Here is a 27,391-nt window from a genome sequence, read left to right on the forward strand (position 1 = left end):
ATTAGAATTTCCAAGCATCCACCTAAATGTATTGGGTTGGCCAAAAAGTTTGCTTGGGTTTTTCGTAACATTGTATGAAAAAACCTGAATGAGATTTTGGTCAGCCTTATATTATATTATTGCAGCTCTCATCACAATGATGGGTATTCACAATGGCCTTTTGAACTGCATCAACTGTTTTCGGTTTCACAGCCTCAACATTACAAAAGAGTCAACTTTAGGGTTATAAAAAAGCTAGCAAACTCTTTATCTTTTTATTTCCATAATGTTAATGAATTTCAATATATTTCTTGAATGAAGAGCTTTGAATAATCCAAATGGAACCTACTGGGAGTTTTCATTTGAAGTTTCAGATGTCCCAGGCTACAAAGAACCTTTGAATTTAGGTATTTCCTTCTTTTGCATTAGGCTTCCCTGGTGGCTCAGACAGTATAGAAATCTGCCTACAACACAGATTGTAGGCTCAATCCGTGGGTTAGGAAGACCCTCTGGAGAAGGGAATGGCAACCCAGTCCAGTATTCTTGCCTGGAGATTCCCAGGACAGAGGAGGTTGGCAGGCTACAGTCCACAGGGTTGCAAAGAGTCAGACATGACTGAGTGACTTTCACTTTCTTTGGCATTAGTACTAATACTTGGTTAGAATGCATATTACCAAAATTTTAGAGTAGGAAATATGAATCTTCACTTTCCTCACCAAACCCAAACCTGCTTCTTTTCCAATGTTCTTTATCCATCCATCTTGGATTAAAACCTGCCAATTACACTAGACTATTTTGCCATCACCTACCCATCAAATCACAAAATAAGGATCTTTTACCTTCTAAATATTTTAAAATACACATTCACTCTCCATTCCAAATGCCACCAACCTGGGCAAGGTAATAGTCTTTTCTGACTTGAACTCTGTACTGCTGAAATAGGTTCCTAGCTGGTCACCATATCTCCATCCTTTCCCTTCACCAATTTATATTTAAAATTCAATTAAATCACAATTTCATGAATATGATAATTACATTCCTTTTCTTAAAAAATGCAATATTTGTCATCGTCATTGGCATAAAGTCTAAGCTCTTTACTAGGACTTAAAGTATTCATGATTGATCAGAATTCCACCTAACTTTCCAGTCTTATCTCTTACTCTCCCCCATCTTGAATCCTCCTGAGCTTTCTTTTGTTCTAATATGTCATGGCTCTCTATCTCATCATCCCAGCTCTTCTGCATGCTTGATTCCTCCACCAGGAACAACATTCTACACATTTGTTTATTTTTTTTATTCAACAACTATTATGAAGCAAAGACTTGCTATTTGCAATTGTTATTATATTATACTATTGGGTTGGCCAAAGAGTTTGTTCAGGTTTTTCTGGAACATCATACAAAAACTCAAATGAATTTTCTGGCCAATTCCATATGCAGTTGTGCTGTGCTTAGTTGCTAAGTTGTGTCTGACTCTTTGTGACCCCGTGGACTCTAGCCCTCCAGGCTCCTCTGTCTATGGGGATTCTCCAGGCAAGAATACTGGAGTGGGTCGCCATGCCTTCCTCCAGGGGATCTTCCCAGCCCAGTGATCAAACCCAGGTCTTCCACACTGCAGGTGGATTCTTTATCGTCTGAGTGCCCAGGGAAGCCCAACAATACTGGAGTGGGTAGCCGATTCCTTCTCCAGGGGAACTTCTTGACCCAGGAATTGAACTGGGGTCACCTGTATTGCAGGTGGATTCTTTACCAGCTGAGCTACCAGGGAAGCCCCAACCCCATATTATGGACAGCCTATTCCACGTTAGGTACTAGTAAGTAAATCAATAGTTAAACCAAGCATAGTTTTTGTCTCAGTAAAGGCTATTGTCTAGCATGGGAAATAGTCATGAAACAAAGAATGAGGTTAGAGTTATGACATGGAAAATATAAAGTTATGCAGGATCAAATGTCAGGTAACCACACTTAATACAGGAGTCAGTGTAGGTTCCCCTGCTGAAGCTAAAATCTGAAGGATGAGTAGGAGCTAGTTGTGGTAACAGAAGAGTGGAGAAGGAGGAGAAGTGGTGAAGGAAATGTCCCGGCCACACAGTTAAATGGACAACAAATGGACACAAATACTGAGAAAAGAAATAACTTGTCCGCATTATAAGACTTCCTCGGTGGCTCAGATGGTAAAGAATCCGCCTGCAATGTGGGAGACTTGGGTTGGGAAGATTCCTTGGAGAAGGGAAGAGCCAGTATCCTGGCTTGGAGAATTCCATGGACAGAGGAGCCTGGCAGACTATAGTTCATGGGGTCGCAATGAGTTGAACATGACCGAGACTTTCACTTTCACTTTTCCTTATTATAAGCATAAGATATTGGGAACAGATATCTTTATTGAATATATTTTGTTGGTGGTTTGTGTTACAAAGGTAAACAATTTATAAAGTTCTCATTATCCTTTGTTGATAAGTAAGTTCAATGGCTCCTCTTTTCATAATTGCTGTTGCAATTAAAGGAATAAAAAAGCACCTTTGGTGAGATACAGAATCTGTATATCAGGAAATTGATTCTATTTGACTTCTGTTTTATGATTGTGAACAAATGACTTACACCTGTTCCTCTGCTTTGCTGTTTATAAAAGAGTGATGATAACACTATCCAGTTTAACTTACAGGGTGGTATCAAATAGTGGTGCAAAAGCACCACTTAATGAGCCTCAGTGCTTAATGACCTTTTAAAAAATATGCATTTCAAACACACTAAACAATTTCTTGATTTTAGACTGTTCTCTACATATTGGTAGCAACTCAAATTCATTTTTCTTATGATTCTAGCTGTAGCAATAGGGGCTGCAATTCCAATTTCACAGCAAGTAGAAAGTTGTCTTCATTAGCTTTCAAGAGAAACAGAATTGGATTATGTCTCTTTTCAAAAAACCCAACTGTTCAATTCACAAATATTTTGAAGCAGAAAAACCAGAAAATCCAGTTATTTTGCACTCATCAAATACACAGGACACATTTCTTCTGTGATCAAGTCCCTCAATTCCTTTACTTTTCAAGGAAGTTAATCTGATCAGTCTTTTCTTACTTTTCTGTCTAAACTATCTGATCTCCCACTAGCATTCACGCATGCATGCATGCTCAGTCACTCAGTCATGTCCAACTCTTTGCGACCCCATGGACTGTAGGCTGCCAGGCTCCTCTGTCCATGGGGATTCTCCAGGCAAGAATACTGGAGCGGGTGCCCATTGCCTCCTCCAGGCGATCTTCCTGACCCAGAGATCTCTCCCACTGGCATATTTATTGACAAACATGGCAATACAAATGCAAAGAAAGTTTTACTGAAATATAATCTCTCATGCTTAGTAACTAATAATTTACAGGTTAAAAAGAAAAAGAGAGACTTTCTGGCCTCATGTTATTTTTGTATGTAATAAGGCAGACATGAAATAAGACACCATTGGTTTAGGGGTCTAGTTTGCCAAAACCTTTTTATTCATCCCTGAAAGCATTTTAGTTACAGTTAAGTATATAGGTGTCAAATATCTCTATCACAAATATTGATCTTTTCTTACATGTTTCCATAGTCATAAACAAGAATAATATCAATTCCTCTTTCAGAATCAAAGGACAAGTTCATTCTGAAATATTTTATAAATATTGAGAACTGTACAAATACTACTTTACAGAGATGAAGAGTGAGTTTTTAGTTCTGAATGTCACTTTTTTGTTGTTTGTTTACAGTCTCTTTTCTCTCTGGTGAGCAAAACTGGATTTCAAAATATAGGAGCTCTAATAAAGGTGTCTAATTTCAAAGTCCTATTTGGGTCTTTAATTAAATTTATTTTTTGCTGTTTGTTGTTTAGTTTCTCAGCCATATTTGATTCTTTTGCAACCCCACAGACTGTAGCCCTCTGTCCATGGATTTCCCAGGCAAGAATACTGGAGTGGGTTGCCACGCCCTCCTCCAGGGGATCTTCCTGACCCAGGGATCGAACCCACGGTTCCTGTTGAGGCTCCTGCCACGTCTTGTGTACTACAGGTGGATTTTTTTTTTTTTTTTACCACTGAGCCATGGGGGAATCTTTTTTTATTTGACTGTGGCAGGTCGTATTTGCAGCATATGGGATTTTCGATCTTCACTGGGGCATGCAGGTTCTTTTAGTTGCAGCATGTGAACTCAGCTGTAGTACATGGGATCTAGTTCTCTGACCAGGGATGGAATCCAGGCACCCTGCAAAGGGATGGCAGGGTCTTAGTCACTAGACCACCAGGGATGTCCCTGTTTGGATCTTTTAAAAGTTTTTCTATTACTAATTTCAAGAATCTTTAAAAAGTTTGATCATTTTATTGCATTAATTCTGTATTGTTGGGGAAAATTTTTTAAAGTCATTTAAAAGGAGAAAATAGATCATGGATGATTGGTTTCTTTAGAAATGGGGAAGAGCTCTTAAGGAAATGCATATTTAGGAAACTTACTTAGTTGATGGCAAATTTAATTCTAATCTGTTAGTATATGCTTGAAGAAAAGAGAGTTCATGGAATTATACAGTCAGAAGATTAGTGAGCACTTCTTTCTGCTTTTGGTACAGTGCAAAGGCCTATTCAAGAGGAATCTGAAATGTGGGGCTCAAGTCTCAGTTCTGCCACCCACTCTCCATGTCACTTAAGCTACTTAAATAAGCCACTTGGCCTCTGAACATCAGTTTCTTGTTTGTAAAATGGAGATAATGATGCCTTTCTTATATGCTTCCTACTAGGAATAAGAGACATACACAATGAAAATGCTTTGTAAATCAGAAGCTGCTTTACAAAAATAAATTAACAAAACTTATCACTAGCTCAAAGATTCCCAGAAGAGATTCAACAAAAAATAGCTTAATATGTACTTTGGGTTCTTGTTCCCTTTTCAATGCATATGTGCTAAATCCTTCATTAGGTTATAAGCTCCTTAAAGCCACAGTGGGCACACCATATCCTCTGTCACATTACTCTCTGGACTACACATAATGGACACTCAAAAGGCTTTGTTGACAGATATTCTCTCCTCTTCCTCAGTTCCACTGGCAAGCAAAAATCACTACTGTCAAAAAGTCTAAACCTCTCTACTGTAATCCATATTTATTTCGTTATATTCTCTCCTCTAAAGTCATGGAGAATTGGCAGGTCAGCAGGACTTAACAAAGCCTCAAGGCAAAATCCTTTGTTCTCAATCTAAATCTGCCCCTCTTGCAATACAAAACAAGTGGAATTAAGTACATCCTTGGCTCCAGGAAGAAAGGGAGAGTACCTCCTGGCCCACTAAAGATTTCTAGAGCCACGGAATTCCACAGGAAAGTCCCCCCCCCCCCCAAGTAACTGAGAAGAATAAAGTATAGCAACATAAAATGGTTAGAGGAAAGACTCACAGAGAAGAACAGGAGTGAAGACACCAAAATCAAAAGAAAGTGAAAAGAGTGTTCCCAGGGCGCTGATACTCGCTTAGAAGGCTGATGACATGCTCTGCTCTACCCTCATGCCTGAACAACAGTCTTTAATAGGTAAGTTGGCACCAGCTCCTGACCTAGCGTTTTTAAAAGTGAAGGTACCGCGGTGAGGAAGACATGGCTACCTCAGTCTCCCTCCTAGGATCCTATGAATGTGCCTATCCGATGCGCACTCTGCTCAAAGTATACTCTTTTCATGAGGTTTTTATTAGGGGTGCCCAGTTCAACTCACCTGTTAGTTTAAAAGAGGAATATTTTTCTTCGAAGCTAATTTTCTGTGTCTTTACCAATACATCGTGGCTTTCATTAAACAGCCTTTAGGAGGGCCCACGCATTCCTCAGGCTCGGGGTAAACACGTGTGTCGGCAGGCAGCTCCGGCGCGCCCTGCGTTTCAGCACCACCGTCTCCGGACAGCGCCTCGCTGGCCGGCCGGGTTGAGGCCTTCCGTCCTTCACTCATCCACCCCCGGCCCACTAGCTTTCCTCTTTTCCCTCAGTGCCAGAAAAAAAGCACCCCAAGTTCTAACTTTCCAATCCTTGCTTCTACAATGACCTTCGCGACCCTTCCTCGGAGTCTAAACGCGCACACCCCCGCACCTTCGGGTCCTTCGGCACCAGCACCCGAGCAGCATCGGTGGCCCGAGACCGCCTCCGGGCAAGGATCACCTCTCCCTCGCCACTCCTGAATCCCAACCCAGCAGCCAGGAGCCCCGGCTCGCTCCGTCTCTCTCTTCGCCCCAAAGCCTCTGAAAAAAAACGCGCGACAATGCCCTCTCCCCCCGCCCCAACACACACAACACACACACACACACACACACACACACTCATATACACACTCGCACGCCGCAAGCCTTGCGGGTGCCATCACCGCCCTGGGCAGAGCCTCAGCCAACTTGGGCCCCATCCTTCAACACCGGCTCGCAGAGGGCCGCCCGCAGCGACCGCCCCGCCTCCTCCCCTTCCTAGTCGACTGGTCCCGGCAGCGGAGCCCAGGCCCCCGCCCCCTGTGCCCCCACCTCCACATTCACTAAGCCATCCGCCTCGCGCGGGTAATACACGCTCCACAACCCTCAAACATTTGCCCCGGGCCGCCCCCCAAACCATCAGCCAAACCATAAACGAATCTCCTTGAGCCCAGCCCATTTCCTGGTGTGTTGTGTGTGTGTTTGTGTCTCCAAAGCCTATACATCATTAACTCCTTCGAGCTTTCAGCCCAACCTAAACAAATAGCACGTTATCTCCGACCCCCTTCCCCCTTCTCCGCGCCCCAGCCTCTTCCCCCATCCCACTCGCCAAGTAGCCAAACCAACCACCGCACCCCAGCCCTCAAACCTCGACCTCCCACCCAACCCAAAACAACACTCGCCTCCAGCCCCTCCCATCCCCCACCCCATGGCCCCCCAGCAAGCCGGGTCTGGCCCGAGCGAGTGACGCCTCGAAAGAGCAGCTGGCATCCCCTGCCGGGAGCCCAGGATAGAGGGGCTGACCTCTCACCAGCTGGATCAGCCAGCACACCCGTCCGAATGGGCACTCGCCAAACCGTCACACGCCCTGGAAAACACAGGTGCCGGGGAAAGGAGAGAGGCGGAAGCAGTCTCCGGGGGTGGGCGGGAGGACTCACCGAACATCTGAATGTGCCCTTTGGTTATTGGATTGAAGCTGCCGCAGGCGAGCAAGATAACGTGCGTCTTGGTGGTCTCGGTCATGGCGCGGGCGGGTCCCTCGCGCTGGCCCAGGGGTCGCCTCTCTTTTTGTGTCTCGATGTGTCTGCAGAGGGAGAAAGGAAGGCGAGGCTCCGGTGGTGGATGCTGTGGACTCCGAGGAGCCGCTCCAGACGCAAACAGCGTCACTCCCCGCCTCCCTTTAACGCTTGCAGCTCCGGCAAGATCCGAGGCTGCTTTTGTATATGCTAAGCTCCGTTCTCCTTTCCTTCTAGCTTCTTTCGCGTCTCCCGAGCTGGTCTCCGTCTCCTCCCTTTCTCTGACCCTACCCCACCTCACCCTCTCTTCCTTAGTGTTTACCTACAAATCAAGTTGCGGTACCCAAGCCCAACCCTGAGCACTCCAACAGGCAACGATCAGCATAGTGTGAGCCCTTTCTCTTTTCTCATTTTGAATTAGTTTTCCTCCCCTAATCGAACATTTTTTTTCTGTCGACATCAACTTTCTCTAACATTTCCAGCTCCAAAAGTGTTTGATATTAAGAACTGTTTTCTTTCTCTCCCTCCCAAAATTTTAAGTGAGAAATAACAATTGATCAATTGGGGAGTATTCATTTCTGCCTGTCTTTCCCCCCTTATCTCATGGTTTTGAACTACTGAACTGAGTCCAGAGCTTGACCAAGTGGTTGCCAAGATATAGGAGAAAGCTGAATCCTTCTCCTGGCATACTGCTCCTTTTGTGCGCTGAAGCAATGAGAGCACGGATGTCACAGAGTTACTAAAGCTGTGTTAAAAACTACTGTGATCTTACGTAAGATATCAAAATTCAGACAAAGATCTACCCATTCATAAGTGTTTGAGTGTCCACGATGTGTTAGCCTCTGATATAAACCCTGCTGATAAAGCAAAGTCTCAGTCTTCATCAGGTTTACATTCTACTGGAAAGAGACAGACAATAAACAGAGAAGGAACATATTAGATGGTGATTGTGCCATGCACAGTAAGTGAATGCAATTCACTCTCTGACAGAACAAAGGGTGAATGGAGGAGAGGGGACTGATTGAAATGAAGAAGTTAGGGAAGGCCTCTCTGGGGTGGTGAAATTTAAACTGTGACCTAAATGACAAGGAGCTGCTAGTATAAATATTCTGGGGCAAGGAGGGGTTCATTGTCCTCCTAGAAATGAAGGGCCAGAGTGTATGAATAATGGGGAAAATGCTAAGAGAGAAGATTGGACTGGTGATCAGGATCAAATCAAGGAGGGCTTGTAGGCTAGGGTAGGGTTTGGATGTTTTTCTAAAAGAAATAACTTTGGGAGAAATAACAAAAGGAAACCACTGAAGCTTTTAGGCAGGGAAATGACAAGTAATTTACATTTTTATAAGATCACTCTGGCTTCTTAGTGGAAAATGGGAAGACAAGGAAAGCACTTAGGAAATCCCGCTGGTAGGTTGGCAGGTGGAGTTGTCCTCGGCCTAGGTTTTATAGAGGTAAAGCTGATGAGAAGAAAATGGTCTCGGGATAAGTTTTGTTGGTAAAGTTTATAATCTTTGCAAATGAACTAGATGTGAAGGAAGGGAGAAAGAACAATCTTAAAAAAGTGTCTAGAAATTTGGCTTAAGTAAATGAGTAGACAGAGAATGAAAAAGATGAGGAAAGAAAGTTTCAGGGATGACCAAGTGTTCTAGTCTGATACAAAAACAGAGCTAATAACTCGAGATTTTTTTTAAATGGCATTAAAAAAATGAGATATAATTGATATATCCCATTGTATTAGTTTTAGTTGCATGTAATAACTCTGAACTTAGAGATCCGTAAGTACAACTATTTACCTTTCTTGGGCTTCTAGATTCTTAGGTAAATTTCTACCTCTTTTAATGGGTCATTGTTTCTTATTTAAGAGCATGTATTTGTGGTGTACAGTAAATATTTGTTAAATTATGCTGAACAGCAAATCAATCCTAATACGCATAAAATTTCTAGTTTAAAGACAAGTATCAGAATCAATGTATATTTTAATGGTTTTGTATCTTTCCTGATATGGGGTGCAGACTAGTGTGGTAGACAAGCAGGAGATATTTAGGGGGGCCTGACTTGGGTTTGAAACTCTGATACTTACTAGCTGGACAACAAATATTTATTGAATATCTGCCACGTGCCAGGCACTTGATTTAGGGGCTGTGAGCAAACCAAAGTTCCTGCTTCAATACAGCTCACATTCTAGAGGGCAAAACAGATCATTAAAAAAACAAAAGAAACATGATGGTAATTGATACCATAGGCTTCTCTGGTGGTAAAGAATCTGCCTGTTGATGCAGGAAATGCAGGTTTGATCCCTGGGTCAGGAAGAGCCTCTGGAGAAGGAAATGGCAACCCACTCCAGTATTCTTACCTTGGAAACCCCATGGACAGAGGATCCTGGCGGGCTACAGTCAAAGGGGTCGCAAACTTCGAACACAGCTTAGCAACTGAGGAACAACAATGACGACAGATATCACAATGGGAAGGGAAAAAAAGCTAGGTGAGAAGAAAAAGAAAGGGAAATCCTCCTTTATTTAAGTGGTCCTAGACGGCCTCTCCAGTAAGATGGGATCTGAGCAAAGACCTGAAAGAAGTGAAGGAATGTGTCATTTGAATATCTGGGGAAGAACATAACCTGAAAGAAAGTGAAAGTGAAAGTCGCTCAGTCATGTCCAACTGTTTTGGACCCCATGGACTATATAGTCCATGGAATTCCATGGAAGGGAAGTAACCATTCCCTTCTGCAAGGGATCTTCCCAACCTAGGAATCGAACCCAGGTCTCCCACATTGCAGGTGGAGTCTTTACCAGCTGAGCCACCAGGGAAGCCCGATGCAAAGAGCCTGAGGAGCGAGAGTGTTTGGGAGTCTTCAACAAGCATACCTGTACGGCTGGAGAAAAGAAAGTGAGTGGAAAGTGGTGGGAGACAGATTGGAAAAGTAGGACAGATCAGATAGGGCCTTACAAGCCCTTGTTAGGGCTTGGCTTTTTCAGAGATAAGAAGTCACTGGAGGGTTTTGAATGGAGAAGTGACATGAGATGACTTATATTTGAGAAGTATCATTTTGGCAGGAAATATAAATTTTGGAGTCATCAGTATAGTTTTATATTTAAAACCATAGGAGTAAATGAGGTCACTTTGGGAGTAACAGATATACATAAAACGAAGAAAAAGAGGTGCTCAGATTCAGCTCCAGGATGCACCAAATGAATAGCTAACGTTCACTATCAACAGAAGCCCTGGCACTGTAAGCCATTTACAGATGTTAATTCATTTAACACCAAAATTCTGTGAGTTCAAATAATTTTATCCCATTTTAGAGATGTGCATAAGGGAGAAGACAAAAATGAAATAACTGGTAGGAGTAAGCATGGAGCCAGATTCAATCCCAGGTACTTTTAACTGAAGGCCCTGCTGTTGATCCAAGGCTGTCTCGTCTTGTTTCACTGCTGCGCTGTACAGGCATATCTTGTTTTGTTGAACTTCACAGAGACTGTTTCTTCTTCAGATTGAAAGTTTGTGGTAACCCTGAGTTGAGCATGTGTACCCATACTGTTTTTTCCAACAGCATTTGCTCACTTCGGGTCTCTGTGTCACCGTATTTCAAGCTTTTCCATTGTTATTATATTTATTACAATGCTGTGCAATCAGTTGTGTATGGTAATTGTTTAGGAGCACTATGAACCACACCATGTTAGATGGCAAACTTAAACGATAAATCTGTGTTCTGAATGCTCATCTCCCTCCCTCTCCTCAGGCCTCCTTATTTCCTGAGACACAATAATATTGAAATTAGGCCAATTAATAACCCTCCAGTGGCCTGTAAGTGTTCAGGTGAAAGGAAGGTTTGACTGATGTAGCAAACTCCATTGCTGTCTTATTTCAAAGTTTCCAGAGCCACCCCCACCTCAGCAATCACCACCATGATCAGTCAGCAGCTATCAGCATCCAAGACCCTTAATCAGCAAAAACTTTATGACTTGCTGAAGGTACAGATGATGGCTATCATTTTTTAAGCCAAAAAAAGCATTTTTAAAAATTAAGGCATGTACATTTTTTAAGACAACTCAATTTCAAAGTTAACTGACCATAGTACAGTATAAACATGAATTTTATATGCTTTGAGAAACCAAAAAAAAAAAAAAAATCCCTGTGATCACTTTATTGCCATATTCCTTTATTGTGGTAGTCTAGAACCAAACTTGCAATATCTCTGAGGTATGTCTGGACATTTTTATACATTCATAAAAATAAGGATGACTATACCCACACCATAGGGAAGGCAATGGCAACCCACTCCAGTACTCTTGCCTGGAAAATCTCATGGACGGAGGAGCCTGGTAGGCTGCAGTCCATGGGGTCGCTAAGAGTCGGACACGACTGAAGTGACTTAGCAGCAGCAGCAGCATACCCACACCAAGCCACAGAGTTGGGAAGGTTACCAGTAATGTATGTAGAACACCTAGTATATAGTAGATGGTCAATAAGTGATACCCATTTTATAAATGAGAGAATGGAACTTTGTAACAGAGTTTGAAGAACAGAGAATTGCCTTACCAAGTCTTCAGGCTGTCCCCTCCTCTATAGAGGAAAAATGGAAAAGTAGGCAACAAAACACTTGCTGGAATGACTGGGCACTCACTCTACAAGTTAATTCTAATAAAAAGAAAGAAAACAATGTCTAATTCAATCTTCCCACACAGAATAGTGGTCAATAAATATTCACTGATGAATGAAATACAAAGAGAGTAACAATGCTCAGAGAGTAACAATGAAATGTGAATTTGTAATACAATGCAATAAATATGTTTCAGTCTTGTAGGTTATGTCTTAAGGCATAGTTTAAATTCTATAGATTTGATTAATTGGTTGTGATTCTAATTGACTCTGGTAATTTTCTTTGCTGCTGATCTCTAATTTGTGTATCCCCAAAGAGGGCTCTGGAACTGAAACAGAAAAACACTGAAAACAAATCTTGGTTCTGTCACTTGCCAATTGTTTGGCTTTGGGTCATTTATTGCTAAGCCTGGAGATACAGTGGTCCACCCTCTTCCCTGGTTTCAGCTACTTATGGTCAATGTTGGTCTGAAAATATTAAATGGAAAATTCCAGAGATAAACAATTCATAAGTTTTAAATTACACGCTGTTTTGATTAGCAGGATGAAATGTTGCGCCTTCTGGCTCCATCTTTCTGGGACCCCCAATCACCAACAAAATCTGTTCCTGACATCCAAACGATGATCCAGGATCATCCAAAGCAGACAATCCTTCTTCAGAAAAATCCTCAGAATGTCAATAGTAGCCTAATGCTATGTCATTTGCCTCACTGCATCTCATCAAGTGTTTCATTATGGCACATCATCACAAGAAGGGTAATATAGTACAAGAAGAAAACTTTGAGAGAGGGACCACATTCACATAATTTTTATTACAGTATATTGTTGTAGCTGTTAATTGTTAATTATTGTTAATTATTGTTAATCTCTTACTGTGCCTAATTTATAAATTCAATTTTATCATAGGTATTCACATATAGGGTAAAATATAGTATATATAGGATTCAGTACTATCTTCAGTTTCAGGCATCCACTGGGAGTCTTGGCGTATCCTCCCATTGATAAGGGGGGACTGCTGTACTATAATACATGTCCTGTGTATTTACAGGGCTTCTATATGGTTTAAATAAGACCATGTGAGAATAAATGAGTTTTTTTTTTTCTTTTAAAGCATATCATCAGTTTTAGGCCAAACTCTGTAGTTGTCATATACAAAATACTTATTGTTTTTGAGCATTTAATTATTCTGTTGATGACTTTATCAAGGGTGTTTCTGTGAGTTCCAATCTTACAGGGTAATGACTTTGGAAATGTGCTAATGTGCTAATAGTGTATATATATCTCAACCAATGAAAACAAACACCAAAAAACATACTAACAACAAACTTATTCTCAGGGAAGATTCCAAGGCTGGTTCACAAGATATACAAATATTAATAGGAATGTCAATCCTTGCATAATACATGTACCTTAATATATATCATGATCTATTCTCAGGGGTGTTTATTGTAACTTAGGTAATATAATTTGGTTCAATATTTCAGCTTTCCAACAGCTGGGTAATTGCTTTAGGCTGAAAAAGAACCTGAGTCATTCTCCTACAGCCTAAACCTTGCAATATGCTCCAGCCAGTTCAGTTTCCAAAAGGCTCAAGGCAGAGAGTCCAACCCAGAACGTTCCTGGCAATAAATATCTATTCTGATGGGCAGGCTAAAGTGTCTATTGGGTCTGATTTGAAATGTGCATACGTGAAGTCTAGCAGAGTGGGTATGTATGCTCACTTATCTCCCTGTTTACTTAGTCTGGGTTAATCATCCATGGTGGCTCGGATGATAAAAAATCTGCCTGTGATGCAGGAGACCTGGGTTCAATCCCTGGGTTGGAAAGATCCCTAGAGTATAGGAATGGCAACCCAGTCCAGTATTTTTGCCTAGAGAATTACATGGACAGAGGCAGGCTACAGCCCATGGGGTCTCAAAGAGTTGGACATGACTAACACTTTTTGCTTTTACACACTTACATCACAAGTCAGGGTAAAACAATTCCATGTTTATGAAGCTGGGTTCCTAATATTAGGAATCATCCTTTATCAGAAGTGCACAAAGTCACACACATAAATGTAGCTCCCTAGTTCCTGGGATCGTGTCAGATATTGAATATTTACTTCATGTTTCTTGGTAAAAATATGATTATGAGAAAAAAATATTATTCTGAAAAACCCATGAATCCTTGGGATTCTCTTCACTTCTCTACATTTGTACAGTTCTCTCTGCTTTCTCCACTTCTCTTCAAAATAATCATCTTCGGGGATACAGCTAAAGTGACTGGTTTTATTCTCTCATTTTCCTTACAAGCAAATATTTTTGTGTCTCTGGGGTGAAAAATATCCTAAAAATTAAGATCCCCCTTTCTCCAGCTCTAAATCCCCAGACTCTTACTCAGACTTGAAATTTCTCTAATTATTCTAATCACGTTTCAAAAACAAAAGATGTTGCCAAATTTTAAAACCTGATTATCAATTATAAACATACCAATTCTTCTGGCACCACAGTGAAAGAAAAAATATATACATGGGTCTTTATAACCAATAAGCATTGCATACCATTAAAAATAAAAAAATGTCTTCAACTAGTTCAGAAATTTGCTGCTTCATTTGTCATGGCTTCTTTCAGATGATGGGGTGAGGGGCACGAACGAGTCACTGCTTTCATCTTGAGACCAAAGATTTCACTACTTATTATAAAGTTTTCCCAAGAGAAATGGGAGGTAGGAAAATCAGTTCTAACAGACTTAGCAAGAAGTATAATTGATTACGAAGTAAAATAATTCCCTGAAATGACATCTGAGACTATCTCTGCCTCCCTCCTTTAAGTCACCCAAATGGAAACCACATTTGGCTCAAGGGAGCATTAAATAAAGGATAGAGGACTTAAAATACAAAATATTTTTTCCATTACATCAATACTTCACAATTTGGTTAAGTCAGATAGAACCCAGAATTTCAATCCCATCATTTCTCAAATTTAGGAGATATAGAAAACAAGTGGAAGTTCCACTTCTAATATCCCAAACACCCCAAAATTAAACTTCCCCAGGAAAAACAGGTGTAAGAACTAGACAAGGAATGCCAAAGATGGTGTGGCACGATACTTTTTATTACCTCTGTGATGGCTCTAGAGATGTAGTTCAGATTAAAGATTATCCTGGGATGTGACGAATAGCATGGTAACTATAGTTAACAATAATATATTGCATATTTGAAAGCTGCTGGGAGAGTACATCTCAACAGTTCTCTAGACTTACTGTGATCATTTTGCAATACATACATATAATCAAATCATTATGTTGTACTGCTGAAATGACTATAATGTGTTTTTTTGGTCTGCTGTTGTTTTTACAGGATCTTAGTTCCCCAACCAGGGATCAAACTTGTGCCCCCTGCAGTGGAAGCACAAAGCCCTAACCATTGGACCACCAGGGAAATCCGTAATTTAATGTTATATGTCAATTATATCTCATTATTATTATTATTTTGGATGTACCATGTGACTTGTGGGATCTTAGTTCCCTGACCAGGGGCTGAATCTGGCCCTTGGCAGTGAAAGCATGGAGCCTTAACCACTGCACCGCCAGGGAATTCCCCTCTATAATTTGCTTAAAAAAAAAAAAAAAAAAAAGACTATCCTAACAAGAGAACGGATGGTGATCACTAAACTGTGCTGCAGAATTTGAGGGCCACCAAAGCAAAAGCCAAATGCAAATACAGGCCCCACTCCACCTTTTTTTCCATGCCCTAAATTTTCAATACTAATGTCTCCTATGTTAAATAACTGGCATGGGTTATCTGCACATGGAGACCACTGTTATAGCACTGATCTGTTATCTAAGAAAATAAGTTTGCTAAAGAATTTTTGTTTCTCAATTTGATTTTTTTGATTTGGCTGCGCCCGGTCTGAGCTGCGGCACACGGCATCTTCACTGTTTGCTGCGGCATGTGGGATTTTGTGGTTGTGGTGTATGGGATCTAGTTCCTTGACCAGGGATTGAATCTGGGCTCCCTGCTTTGGGAGCACTCAGTCTTAGCCACTGGATCACCAGGGAAGCCCTTGTTTCTCAATTTAAATGAACAAAGAAATGAATAAAGCAAGACAAAGGAAAATACAAGAAAAAAAACTGCATATCTTACTTTCCAGCCAATTACTTTCTAAATATCTCCAGAATTGTTCCATTTTTCTTTATCTTTCTGCTATTTTTCAGCTTCAGGCCACCTTTCTCTCTCCTTCTCTTTAATTACCAAAGAATTCTGGCTGGACTTCCTGCCAGCAATCTTTCCCTTCCCTAAGCCATCTTTCATATTCCAGTCAAAGGGATATTTCTCTAAAATATAAATCAAACTGTATCACTCTCTAGCTTTTACTTCTTCAGTGGCTTCCCATGGCCCTCAGAATACTATCCAAACTCTTAAGCATCTAACAAGTCCTCTCAGGATCCAGCTCCTAATTGCCCCCTCTCCACACCCTATCTCTTTACTCCAGCCATACGGAACTTCTTTTAGGCTTGAAATGTAGCATGCTCTCGCTTAGCCAGTATATGCAAACTTGAATCTTCTTAATCTACCTCCAGAGCCTTCTGTGAGCCCCACAGGTGTGAGTGAACGCCTCTCCTCACAAGTGCTGTTTTTCTTGTATCACAGCATTATCACTGTGTCCGGCATTGTGACTGCCTTTTGATTTGCTCACCTTCTTCACCAATGTTTATTCAGACCCTACCATGTACCAGACAGTACGCTTAGCACTCTGCATTCATTACACCACTTAATTTTCACAGAATCTCAGTTAAGTAGGTTCTTTGATTATACCTTACAGGTGAGGTAACTGAGACTTACACAAGTAACCGGTCCAAGTTCACACAGCTAATAAGTGGGAGAGGTAGGCTTTGAACCTGGGTAGTCATTCTGATGCTTCTATTATCCAACTTGCCCCAAACTTCCATAAGAACAGGAACAGCTTCTGTCTTGTTCACTGTTACACCCCATTGACCATCACAGTCTGCTACATAGCAAGATTTCATAAGTGTGGGACATTTTGTGCTTATGGCTGGCTCCACTCTGTAGTTAAATTTTAATTCCTACTCTGAGTTGGATCCACACAGTCAAAGGCTTTGGCATAGTCAATAAAGCAGAAATAGATGTTTTTTCTGGAACTCTCTTGCTTTTTTGATGATCCAGTGGATGTTGGCAATTTGATCTCTGGTTCCTCTGCCTTTTCTAAAACCAGCTGGAACATCTGGAAGTTCACAGTTCACATATTGCTGAAGCCTGGCTTGGAGAATTTTGAGCATTACTTTACTAGCATGTGAGATGAGTGCAATTGTGTGGTAGTTTGAGCATTCTTTGGCATTACCTTTGGGATTGAAATGAAAACTGACCTTTTCCAGAACTGTGGCCAATGCTGGGTTTTCCAAATTTGCTGACATATTGAGTGCAGCACTTTCATAGCACCATCTTTTAGGATTTGAACTAGCTCAACTGGAATTTCATCACCTCCACTAGCTTTGTTCATAGTGATGCTTCCTAAGGCCCACTTGGCTTCACATTCCAGGATGTCTGACTCTAGGTGAGTGTGAGTAATCACACCTTCGTGATTATCTGGACCTGACCTGCTTCTTGAGAAATATGTATGCAGGTCAGGAAGCAACAGTTAGAACTGGACATGGAACAAGACTGGTTCCAAATAGGAAAAGGAGTATGTCAAGGCTGTATATTGTCACCCTGCTTATTTAACTTATATGCAGAGTACATCATGAGAAAAGCTGGACTGGAAGAAGCACAAGCTGGAATCAAGATTGCCGGGAGAAATATCAATAACCTCAGATATGCAGATGACACCACCCTTATGGCAGAAAGTGAGGAGGAACTAAAAAGTCCCTTGATGAAAATGAAAGTGGAGAGTGAAAAAGTTGGCTTAAAGCTCAACATTCAGAAAACGAAGATCATGGCATCTGGTCCCATCACTTCATAGGAAATAGATGGGGAAACAGTGGAAACAGTGTCAGACTTTATTTTCCTGGGCTCCAAAATCACTGCAGATGGTGACTGCAGCCAGGAAATTAAAAGACGCTTACTCCTTGGAAGAAAAGTTATGACCAACCTAGATAGCATATTCAAAAGCAGAGACATTACTTTGCCAACAAAGTTCTGTCTAGTCAAGGCTATGGTTTTTCCAGTAGTCATGTATGGATGTGAGAGTTGGACTGTGAAGAAAGCTGAGCACTGAAGAATTGATGCTTTTGAACTGTGGTGTTGGAGAAGACTCTTGAGAGTCCCTTGGACTGCAAGAAGATCCAACCAGTCCATTCTGAAGGAGATCAGCCCTGGGATTTCTCTGGAAGGAATGATGCTAAAGCTGAAACTCCAGTACTTCGGCCACCTCATGTGAAGAGTTGACTCACTGGAAAAGACTCTGATGCTGGGAGGGATTGGGGGCAGGAGGAGAAGGGGACGACTGAGGATGAGATGGCTGGATGGCATCACTGACTCGATGGACGTGAGTCTGAGTGAACTCCAGGAGTTGGTGATGGACAGGGAGGCCTGGTGTGCTGTGACTCATGGGGCTGCAAAGAGTCGGACACGACTGAGCGACTGAACTGAACTGAAGATCTTTTTTGTACAGTTCTTCTGTGTATTCTTGCCACTTCTTCTTAATATCTTCTGCTTCTGTTAGGTCAATACCATTTCTATCCTTTATTGAGCCCATCTTTACATGAAATGTTCCCTTAGTATCTCTAATTTTCTTGAAGAGATCTCTAGTCTTTCCCATTCTATTGTTTTCCTTTATTTCTTTGCATTGATCGCTGAAGAAGGCTTTCTTATTTTCTCCTTTGCTTTTTGCTTCTCTTCTTTTCAGTTGTTTGTAAGGCCTCCTCGGACAGCCATTTTGCTTTTTTGCATTTCTTTTTTTGGGAGGATGGTCTTGCTCCTTGTCTCCTATACAATGTCATGAACCTCCATCCATAGTTCATCAGGCACTCTGTCTATCAGATCTAGTCCCTTAAATCTATTTCTCACCTCCACTGTATAATCATAAGGGATTTGATTTAGGTCATACCTGAATGGTCTAGTGATTTTCCCCACTTTCTTTAATTTGTCTGAATTTGGCAATAAGGAGTTCATGATCTGAGCCACAGTCTGCTCTTGGTCTAGTTTTTGCTGACTGTATAGAGCTTCTCCATCTTTGGCTGCAAAGGATATAATCAATTTGATTTTGGTGTTGACCATCTGGTGATGTCCATGTGTAGAGTCTTCTCTTGTGTTGTTGGAAGAGGGTGTTTGCTATTACCTGCTTTATGGACTATGCCAAAGCCTTTGACTGTGTGGATCACAATAAACTGTGGAAAATTCTGAAAGAGATGGGAATACCAGACCACCAGACCTGCCTCTTGAGAAACCTGTATGCAGGTCAGGAAGCAACAGTTAGAACTGGACATGGAACAACAGACTGGTTCCAAATAGGAAAAGGAGTACATCAAAGCTGTATATTGTCACCCTGCTTATTTAACTTATATGCAGAGTACATCATGAGAAATGCTGGACTGGAAGAAGCACAAGCTGGAATCAAGATTGCCGGGAGAAATACCAATAACCTCAGATATGCAGATGACACCACCCTTATGGCAGAAAGTGAAGAGGAACTAAAGAGACTCTTGATGAAAGTGAAAGAGGAGAGTGAAAAAGTTGGGTAAAAGCTCAACATTCAGAAAACAAAGATCACGGCATCCGGTCCTATCACTCCATGGGAAATAGATGGGGAAACAGTGGAAACAGTGGCTAACTTTATTTTTCTGGGCTCCAAAATCACTGCAGATGGTGACTGCAGCCATGAAATTAAAAGACACTTGCTCCTTGGAAGGAAAGTTATGACCAACCTAGACAACATATTCAAAAGCAGAGATGTTACTTTGCCAACAAAGGTCTGTCTAGTCAAGGCTATTTTTTTTCCAGTGGTCATGTATGGATGTCAGAGTTGGACTATAAAGAAAGCTGAGCGCCAAAGAATTGATGCTTTTGAACTGTGGTGTTGGAGAAGACTCTTGAGAGTTCCTTGGACTGCAAGGAGATCCAACCAGTCCATCCTAAAGGAGATCAGTCCTGGGTGTGCATTGGAGGGACTGATGTTGAAACTGAAACTCCAATACTTTGGCCACCTGATGCAGAGAGCTAACTCATTTGAAAAGACCCTGATGTTGGGAAAGATTGAGGGCAGGAGGAGAAGGGGATGTCAGAGGATGAGATGGTTGGATGGCATCATTGACACAATGGATATAGGTTTGGGTGGACTCCGGGAGTTGGTGATGGACAGGGAGGCCTGGAATGCTGTGGTTTATGGGGTCACAAAGAGTCAGACACAACTGAGAGACTGAACTGTACTGAACTGAGTTGAATGTTTTAAAAACGAAGAAAAGGGTTGCCCCAAATAAATCCAAACAGGTATTTGTAAAGCCTGTTAACTATAAGATCTGTGCACCTTTTCTTCCCCTCTCCTGTCAAGATCTCTTTAGACCATGGTTGTATTGTTCATTCTGGAAAGAATAGAGTCACTCCCCGGGACAGTTTATTGCCAGCTGGAAGTAGAGATCCGTCCTCCAAGCCCTCTATGTAGGTTCCTGAATTTTAGGGCCTGGAAAGAAAGATATAACATTTCTTAGACTCCCTTGCAATAAGACTTTTGGATACAATTACATTCTATCAGGGGGATGTCCTTTGTGGGATTTGGAAGGCACAAGTGATGTGAAAGCCATCTTATTACTGTTCTTGCTGCTAAGCGACAGAGTTGATGTGAACCCACATTCAGTAGTCCGCAAATTCTTGTCACCAAAGTCAAGGGTGTTGAGGGGCAGTTTGGCAGCTTCCTGTGGACTACAGCTGTCATAATGTGCCCTTGAAATCTGGAGTCATGAGATGGCCCCTAACTTCAGCTTCTTTAGCACTCCCAGTGAATTTTGTAAGCACTTAGTCCCTTGTTTTTAATTCCTTTCTGCTTGAACTACCTGTTGTTTCTGTATCCTGAATTGAAACCTACCTGACACATCGCCCTAAATGCCATATCTAACTGTACCCACTTTTTGTGTAGGCAAGAGCAAATTACATATAAATGCAGTTATTTTGGAAGTGTAAATATGCAATGAATAATAAATTGATTGACAGGAATTTGAATAATGGGTGAAACAATTATAGGGTTTGTGTGTGGGTTTCACAAGTCGGGGAAGGGAGATGATGGGAAGGATGAATCAAGCAGAATGAAAGCTGATGACCAGAAAGAGAGAGAGAAAATGAGCAGAGAACCCTAGGGTTCTATGAGGGAAGAGCAGAGCAGAACTCATCAGTTTTTTATGAAGAACCAATAATTGTTTACATGTGTGGAACAATTTACAGCTCACAGTGCTTTTGTGTGTATCATTCTATTTGATTCTTGTAATAAATGATGTTGTGAACTAAGCTTTTGTAGCTTCTGTTATGGATTTTTCATATGAGGAAAGAAAGCAAGGCTCAGGGAGTTTAAGTGACTTCCTCAAGGTTACAGCTAGTAAGTAAGGTCAGAGCCTTGATTCCAAATTCCAGTGTCCTACTTGAGGCTGCTGGCTACAAAAATCACTCTGGCTTAAGAAAGAAGCAGAATTGAGGAATTCAGACTTCAAGGATGATTGGCATACTATTTTAAATCTGAATATAAAAGCTGCAGAGTCCAGTCATAAAGACCTTTGCCTTACTCAGTATTAGGACGTGCCTTTCTTTGTTTTATTCCCAGTCACTAAGCCCTGAGAAGTAGGGCCCCAGTGGCCTGGTAGGGGAGTTGAGGAGCAAAGTGAGCTCAGTTTTCTACGCTGTATAGGTAAAATTTGGTATTTTGTGAATAGTCCTGGCTTAACGGTCCCATACTGTAGTAAAGTCATTCTTGTGCTTAAAAGTCTGACTGAGTTCTCATGACTTATCATAGGGAAAGACACTGGGGCAAAGTAAGAGCAAGTTTTGGTTCTAAGGTCATGTTAAAGACAGGACCCTTGAGTGCTCCAACAAGACTCATGGTGAGTGGGATGCCTTCTTTGCAGGGGCCACTGATGTCTGTATCCACCTTCCACACAGCCCCCCCGCCCCACCCCGCCAGCCCTCATACTTCCTATCATCTCTGTCAGTCCTACTCTAAGGGAAGACAGGCAAGAGGTCTTGTTTGGGGTGCAGAGAGAGCTGTCTCCACTAGGGCAGTGCCACATAAAAAGAGCTACTCAGAAGTGGCAGGGGAGAGGGATGGATGAACAAGCTGTCATTCAGGGGACTCTCAAGGAGCTGTTCTGTTACTTATTCCTTCTGCCCAGAGGACACTTCAGTATCTGGTGAAAGGATGCCCATCCTCAGTCCCCCGGGTAACTGGCATGCATCTGGCCCTGATTTCGGAATTGTGTGGATGAGGGAAGTTTCCTGTAGTTGCTCCCTTGATTAACCACTCCTCCACCCTACACACATAAAAGATGAGCACCTTAAACAGGACTGCAGGGGGAGGACAGAAAAAACATTCTTAAGAAGCTTGGTAAAGCCACAGGGTACAAAGACTACACTTATCCCAGGTGCTTAGCGTTCATTCATTAAATCCTCCTCGGAGGATTAGCTCTTAGCCTCTGGCTAGCCCAGTCCTCACTGAAAAGGTATCATTTAAAGTGATAAGACATTCAAATTACTAAAATTATTCTATATGTTTATATCAAACTATCAGAACCTGCCTGCAGTGCAGGAGACCTGGATTTGATCCCTAGGTCAAGAAGGTCCCCTGGAGAAGGGAATGGCAACCCACTCCAGTATTCTTGCCTGGAGAATCCCCTGGACAGGCTATAGTTCATGGAGTTGCAAAGAGTTGGGTACAATGAGCAACTAACACTAACTCAATTTATCTTCTTTCTAATTAGTCAGAATGAGTGAGATAATATAGAGATTGCAAAGTTGTTTAAGAAAGAAATTCCAGAGTTAAAGAAAAGAGTGGTTGAGACCCTTTTTTTAAAGCTCATCAGACTTGGAGGTTGCCTTTGAAACAGATGGTAGGAAAGATACTTTTCCTTTCATGTGTGTGGCAGACACTGTTGTTTGCCAATTCTCTTCTTCTTTTTTTAGCCTGTCATTCCCAGCTCTCTTGGAAGCTAGTGTGGCTATGTGACCCAGTTCTGGCCAATGATACATGAGGGAAATTAGGCTGGGGTGGGAGGAGCAATTTACTCCTGGGAACGATTTCTATTTCTCATAAAAATAGAGATGGGAGTTCAATACAACTGTATGAAAATGTGATGTTGGAGCTGCAGCAGCAATTTTGTTACCATGAGATGAAAATCTGAGGATGAACATTCAACACTCAAGGATGTCAGAGTAGAAAGATATATATATATACTTTTTTTTTAATTGAGCAGCTTCCCAAACCTGGAACTACCTCCAGATAAATGTGTTAATTGCTTAAGCCAGTCTTTGTCACTTATTCTGTGATTTGCAACAATATGTATCCTGACTGATACAACAGAACTGGCAAAGAAAAGGATTCTTCAAGTAGAGTTGCCATTGCCCCGTCTGACACCTCTGTGTCAATTAGATAAGGAGCTTCTTCCTCTAGATGGATTTCAAGGCCTAATTATTTCCTTTGCCAAGTGCCCTGGTGCCTTATAGATCACCAACTTGCCTCCTTAAGTACATCGTAAGGTTGCCTCTGTTCAAAGGGTTTGGGTGCCAATTCCAAATAAGATGGAGAAGGCAAGGAGAATTCCTTTTGCTTGCTGACTTACTTTACTTTTGAGACTGACTGACTAAAATTTGGGCTGTTGTTATTGTTATTGCCTTTCATTCTAAACAATGAAATTGTTTTTAACTCCAAATAGTACAAAATTTGTTTTTAAGTTTGTACTATCACACTTCTGCCAATAATCTGTTAAGACTGAGCTGACGAAAACTGTATCAGAGGAATATAACTATCTGCAGTATGAAACTGTTATGTGTCGATTATTTAATTCTCTTACTCCTCTGTTAAAACTGCTAAAAGCATTACTTTTGTAAAATTAGCATGACATCATTTATCCTTCACCTGATGCAAATAAGTTTACCTATTAGGTTAGTGGCTACTCATTAGTTGGCACTATGTCATTTTCATCATGTCCAATCAAAGTTTCAAACTATTAACATAAGCCAAAGTATTTTTCTGTGAAAATACCTTTCCAATTAATGTTATCACGACAAAATCTTAGTTTTGCCTACATAACTGATAAAATTAATCAATATGACTACGGTAATATATGCAGAACAATTACTATCACTTTAAGAGATACAAATTAACAGGAATTTGACATGCTTTTCCACTCATTTAATATTATATGCTGTTACTTTAGGTATTCATTAGTGCAAACTCACCCAGAAACAAACATGAGTACTAATATATGACAAGACTGAGAATACTCTTAGATGATCATAAAATATAAACACAACATTTAAAAATTCTCCTTGAACTCCTAGATATGTTTGAAATTCGGGGGATAATGCATTTAATACAATAGAATGATGGCCTGAATAGACAAAACAATCATCATAAGTAGACTCAGATGTTATAACTAAACAGGGTAATATATATATTATAATATATATAACAGGTAGGACTTCCCTGGTGGCTCAGAAGGTAAGGAGTCTGCCTACAATGCGTGAGACCTGGGTTTGATTCCTGGTTCGGGAAGATCCCCTGGAGAAGGAAATGGCAACCCACTCCAGGATTCTTGCCTGGAAAATCCCATGGATGGAGGAGCCCGGCAGGCTACAGTCTATGGGGTCACAAAGAGTCAGACACGACTGAGTGACTTCACTATTCACTATAATGGATATTATACACTGTATATATGCACTTATATATATATCAATTTATAATTTACCATAAAGCTAGAGTAATCAAGACTGTGTGGAACTGGCAAAAGGATACACACACAGATCAACGGAACAGAAGGGGCCAGAAATGATCAACTGATTTTTTTTTTTTTAATTTTAAAATCTTTAATTCTTACATGCGTTCCCAAACATGAACCCCCCTCCCACCTCCCTCCCCATAACATCTCTGTGGGTCATGCCCATGCACCAGCCCCAAGCATGCTGTATCCTGCATCATACATAGACTGGCGATTCAATTCTTACATGATAGTATAAACTGATTTTTAACAATATGCAAAAGCACTTCAATGGAGAAAGCATACTCTTTGTAATAAATGGTGCTGAAGCAACTCAACATACATATGCAAAAGAAATAAAGGGGGAAAAAAGAACCATGTCATAGACGTGATACCTTATGCAAAAATTAACTCAAAATGGACCATATACCCCAATGTAAAATAGAAAAAACAAGTTTCTAGAAGAAAAGTATAGAAATTTTCATCATCTTGGATTTAGTGATAAGTTTTAGATATAACAACAAAAGCATAATCCACAAAAAGAAAAAATTGATAAACTGGACTTATCAAAATTACTGTGTTTAAGCTTTGCAAACAAACAAACAAGAAAACAATCATGGTTAAGAATGACAAGACAAGCTATAGAGCTGGAGGAAATATTTGCAAATCACATGTCAAATAAAGGACTTAAAGTCTGAATATAAAAAACTGTTGTAATTCAACAAGAAAACAACCCCCCAAAAAGCTACTTTTCCAGGGAAATTATACAAATGGCAATATAAATATATGAAAAGATGCCCAAAGTCACTAATCATCAGGAAAATGAGAAAGAAAATCACAGTAAGATACCTCTATTCACCTACTAGAATGTTTAAAAAAAATTTAACTCAGCAGTTCCAAATGCTGGGTAAAATGTGGTGCAATAAGCACTCTTAGTCATTGCTTGTAGAAATACAAAATGGTACTAGTTTGGCAGTTTCTTGACAAAGAAAAATATGCGGTTTAATATGGCCCAGCAATTCCAATTCTAGGTAATTACAAAAGTGAACTGAAAACCTTGAACATATAGGGGTCTGTAAAGTGAAAGTGAAGTCGCTCAGTCGTGTCCGACTCTTTGCAACCCGTGGACTGTAGCCCACCAAGCTCCTCTGTCCATGGGATTCTCCAGGCAAGAATACTGGAGTGGGTTGCCATTTCCTTCTCCAGGGGATCTTCCCGACCCAGGGATTGAATCCAGGTCTCCCACATTGCGTGCAGACACTTTAACCTCTGCACCACCAGCGTCTGTAGTGAATATTTATAGTAGCTCTATTCATAATCACTAAAACTGGATGCAACTGAGATGGCCTCAGAGGTAAACAGATTCACAAATTATAATACATCCATACAATAGAATGTTACTCAGCAGTTTTTACAAAATGAACTCTTAACATTGATGAATCTTAAATACATTTTTTATGAGAAAGAAGCCAGACCTCAAAGACTACCTGCTGTATGGTTCTATTTCACTGGCATTCTGCAAAAGGCAAAACTGTAGAGATAGAAACTACAGATCATTGGTTGCCAGGAGCTGGGAAGAGACTGAGTGTAAAGGGGCTGGCACAGAGCGCATCTTCGGTGTTGGAAATCACTCGATGGCGGATATGTGATCCTATGCGTTTGTCAACACCCACAGAATGTTACACATAGTCTAAGAAGGCTGTAAATCTAAGAGTGAGATTCAATGTATGCAAATTTGCAAAATCAACCAGGGTGGTGGGGGGTGGTAAGGAGGGGAGGGTCCCAGGATGTGAGCCAGACTAACAAATCCAACTGTATTACAAGTACATGACATAACCTAACTGAAATGGATGGGAGAAAATGAGCTGACCAAAGTAAATTTGGAAATGTGTTCTGACTGGCTATCATAAGGCTAAAGTAAATGCAACTGTACATGAATTCCTTATTTCCATTGGTAAATTTGTTTCTCACAGAGGTGTAAGTTAGCAGTTCTGAAACTGCTGGGCACATATACTAGGGTTGAACAAGTAAGGAAATAAACTGTAGCTAATTAAAGCCAGGTTTCTCCCTGTCAAACAAAGAAGTTACAAATAAGCAGAGAAAGCTAGAATGAAACCTATAGTTCTAGATGAAAATTGATTCTAAATGTATGAATTTACATGTGCATACACAGGTAGAAAGATACAGAAATAAATATAAATTTGTGTGTACATATGAGTTAGCAAACATACATACATTTCCCTTTCTGTCTGCTCCAAGGGCCTAGAAGCAATGGCACCCCATTAGCGATGAGTACCCAGATCTTGGTAGAAACCAAGATTATTATCATTCTCCAATAAAGAAACAAAGACTCTGAAGAAATGGTTGATTCTATGTCTTGGACAAGGAAAATACTACAGCTTCCTGTAGTGCCTTAAAGGAAGTGTTAGGAAAAAAAAGGGATAAGGCATGTTGCTTAAGGATAAGGTCTTCGGGGCATCCAAAACCTCTCACGCCTTCTGTGGTATGCTAGAAGGACTTCATAGGACTCAGCATACCATGCACTAATGGCTAAAATTTATTACAATGACAAAGTAAGGTTACATAGCAGATGCTTAAGGGGAAAAGGCACACTGATCAGAGTCCAGAGAAATCCACACACGGGCTTTTTATACTTTTCCCTTCTGGTCCAGAAGACACACTAGGTGTGTTCCCCTTGTGAGCAGTGAAAATGCAGTGGCACGTGTACAATGTTGCTTTTGGGAAGGCTCA

At 41.0% G+C, this 27,391-nt stretch overlaps 1 protein-coding gene across 1 annotated transcript in view; it reads right to left on the bottom strand.

Moving 5' to 3' along the window:
• Positions 1 to 27,391, bottom strand: part of NMNAT2 (nicotinamide nucleotide adenylyltransferase 2) — a 214,885-nt gene that overhangs the window by 157,568 nt on the left and 29,926 nt on the right. The window contains exon 4 of the mRNA XM_068986288.1: positions 7,076 to 7,221. Coding sequence (XP_068842389.1) covers positions 7,076 to 7,221 — 146 coding nt within the window. The remainder of the gene's footprint in view (positions 1 to 7,075; positions 7,222 to 27,391) is intronic.

Source organism: Capricornis sumatraensis, chromosome 14 (assembly GCF_032405125.1).
Source record: "Capricornis sumatraensis isolate serow.1 chromosome 14, serow.2, whole genome shotgun sequence".
In the NCBI taxonomy this organism is placed as follows: Eukaryota; Metazoa; Chordata; class Mammalia; order Artiodactyla; family Bovidae; genus Capricornis; species Capricornis sumatraensis.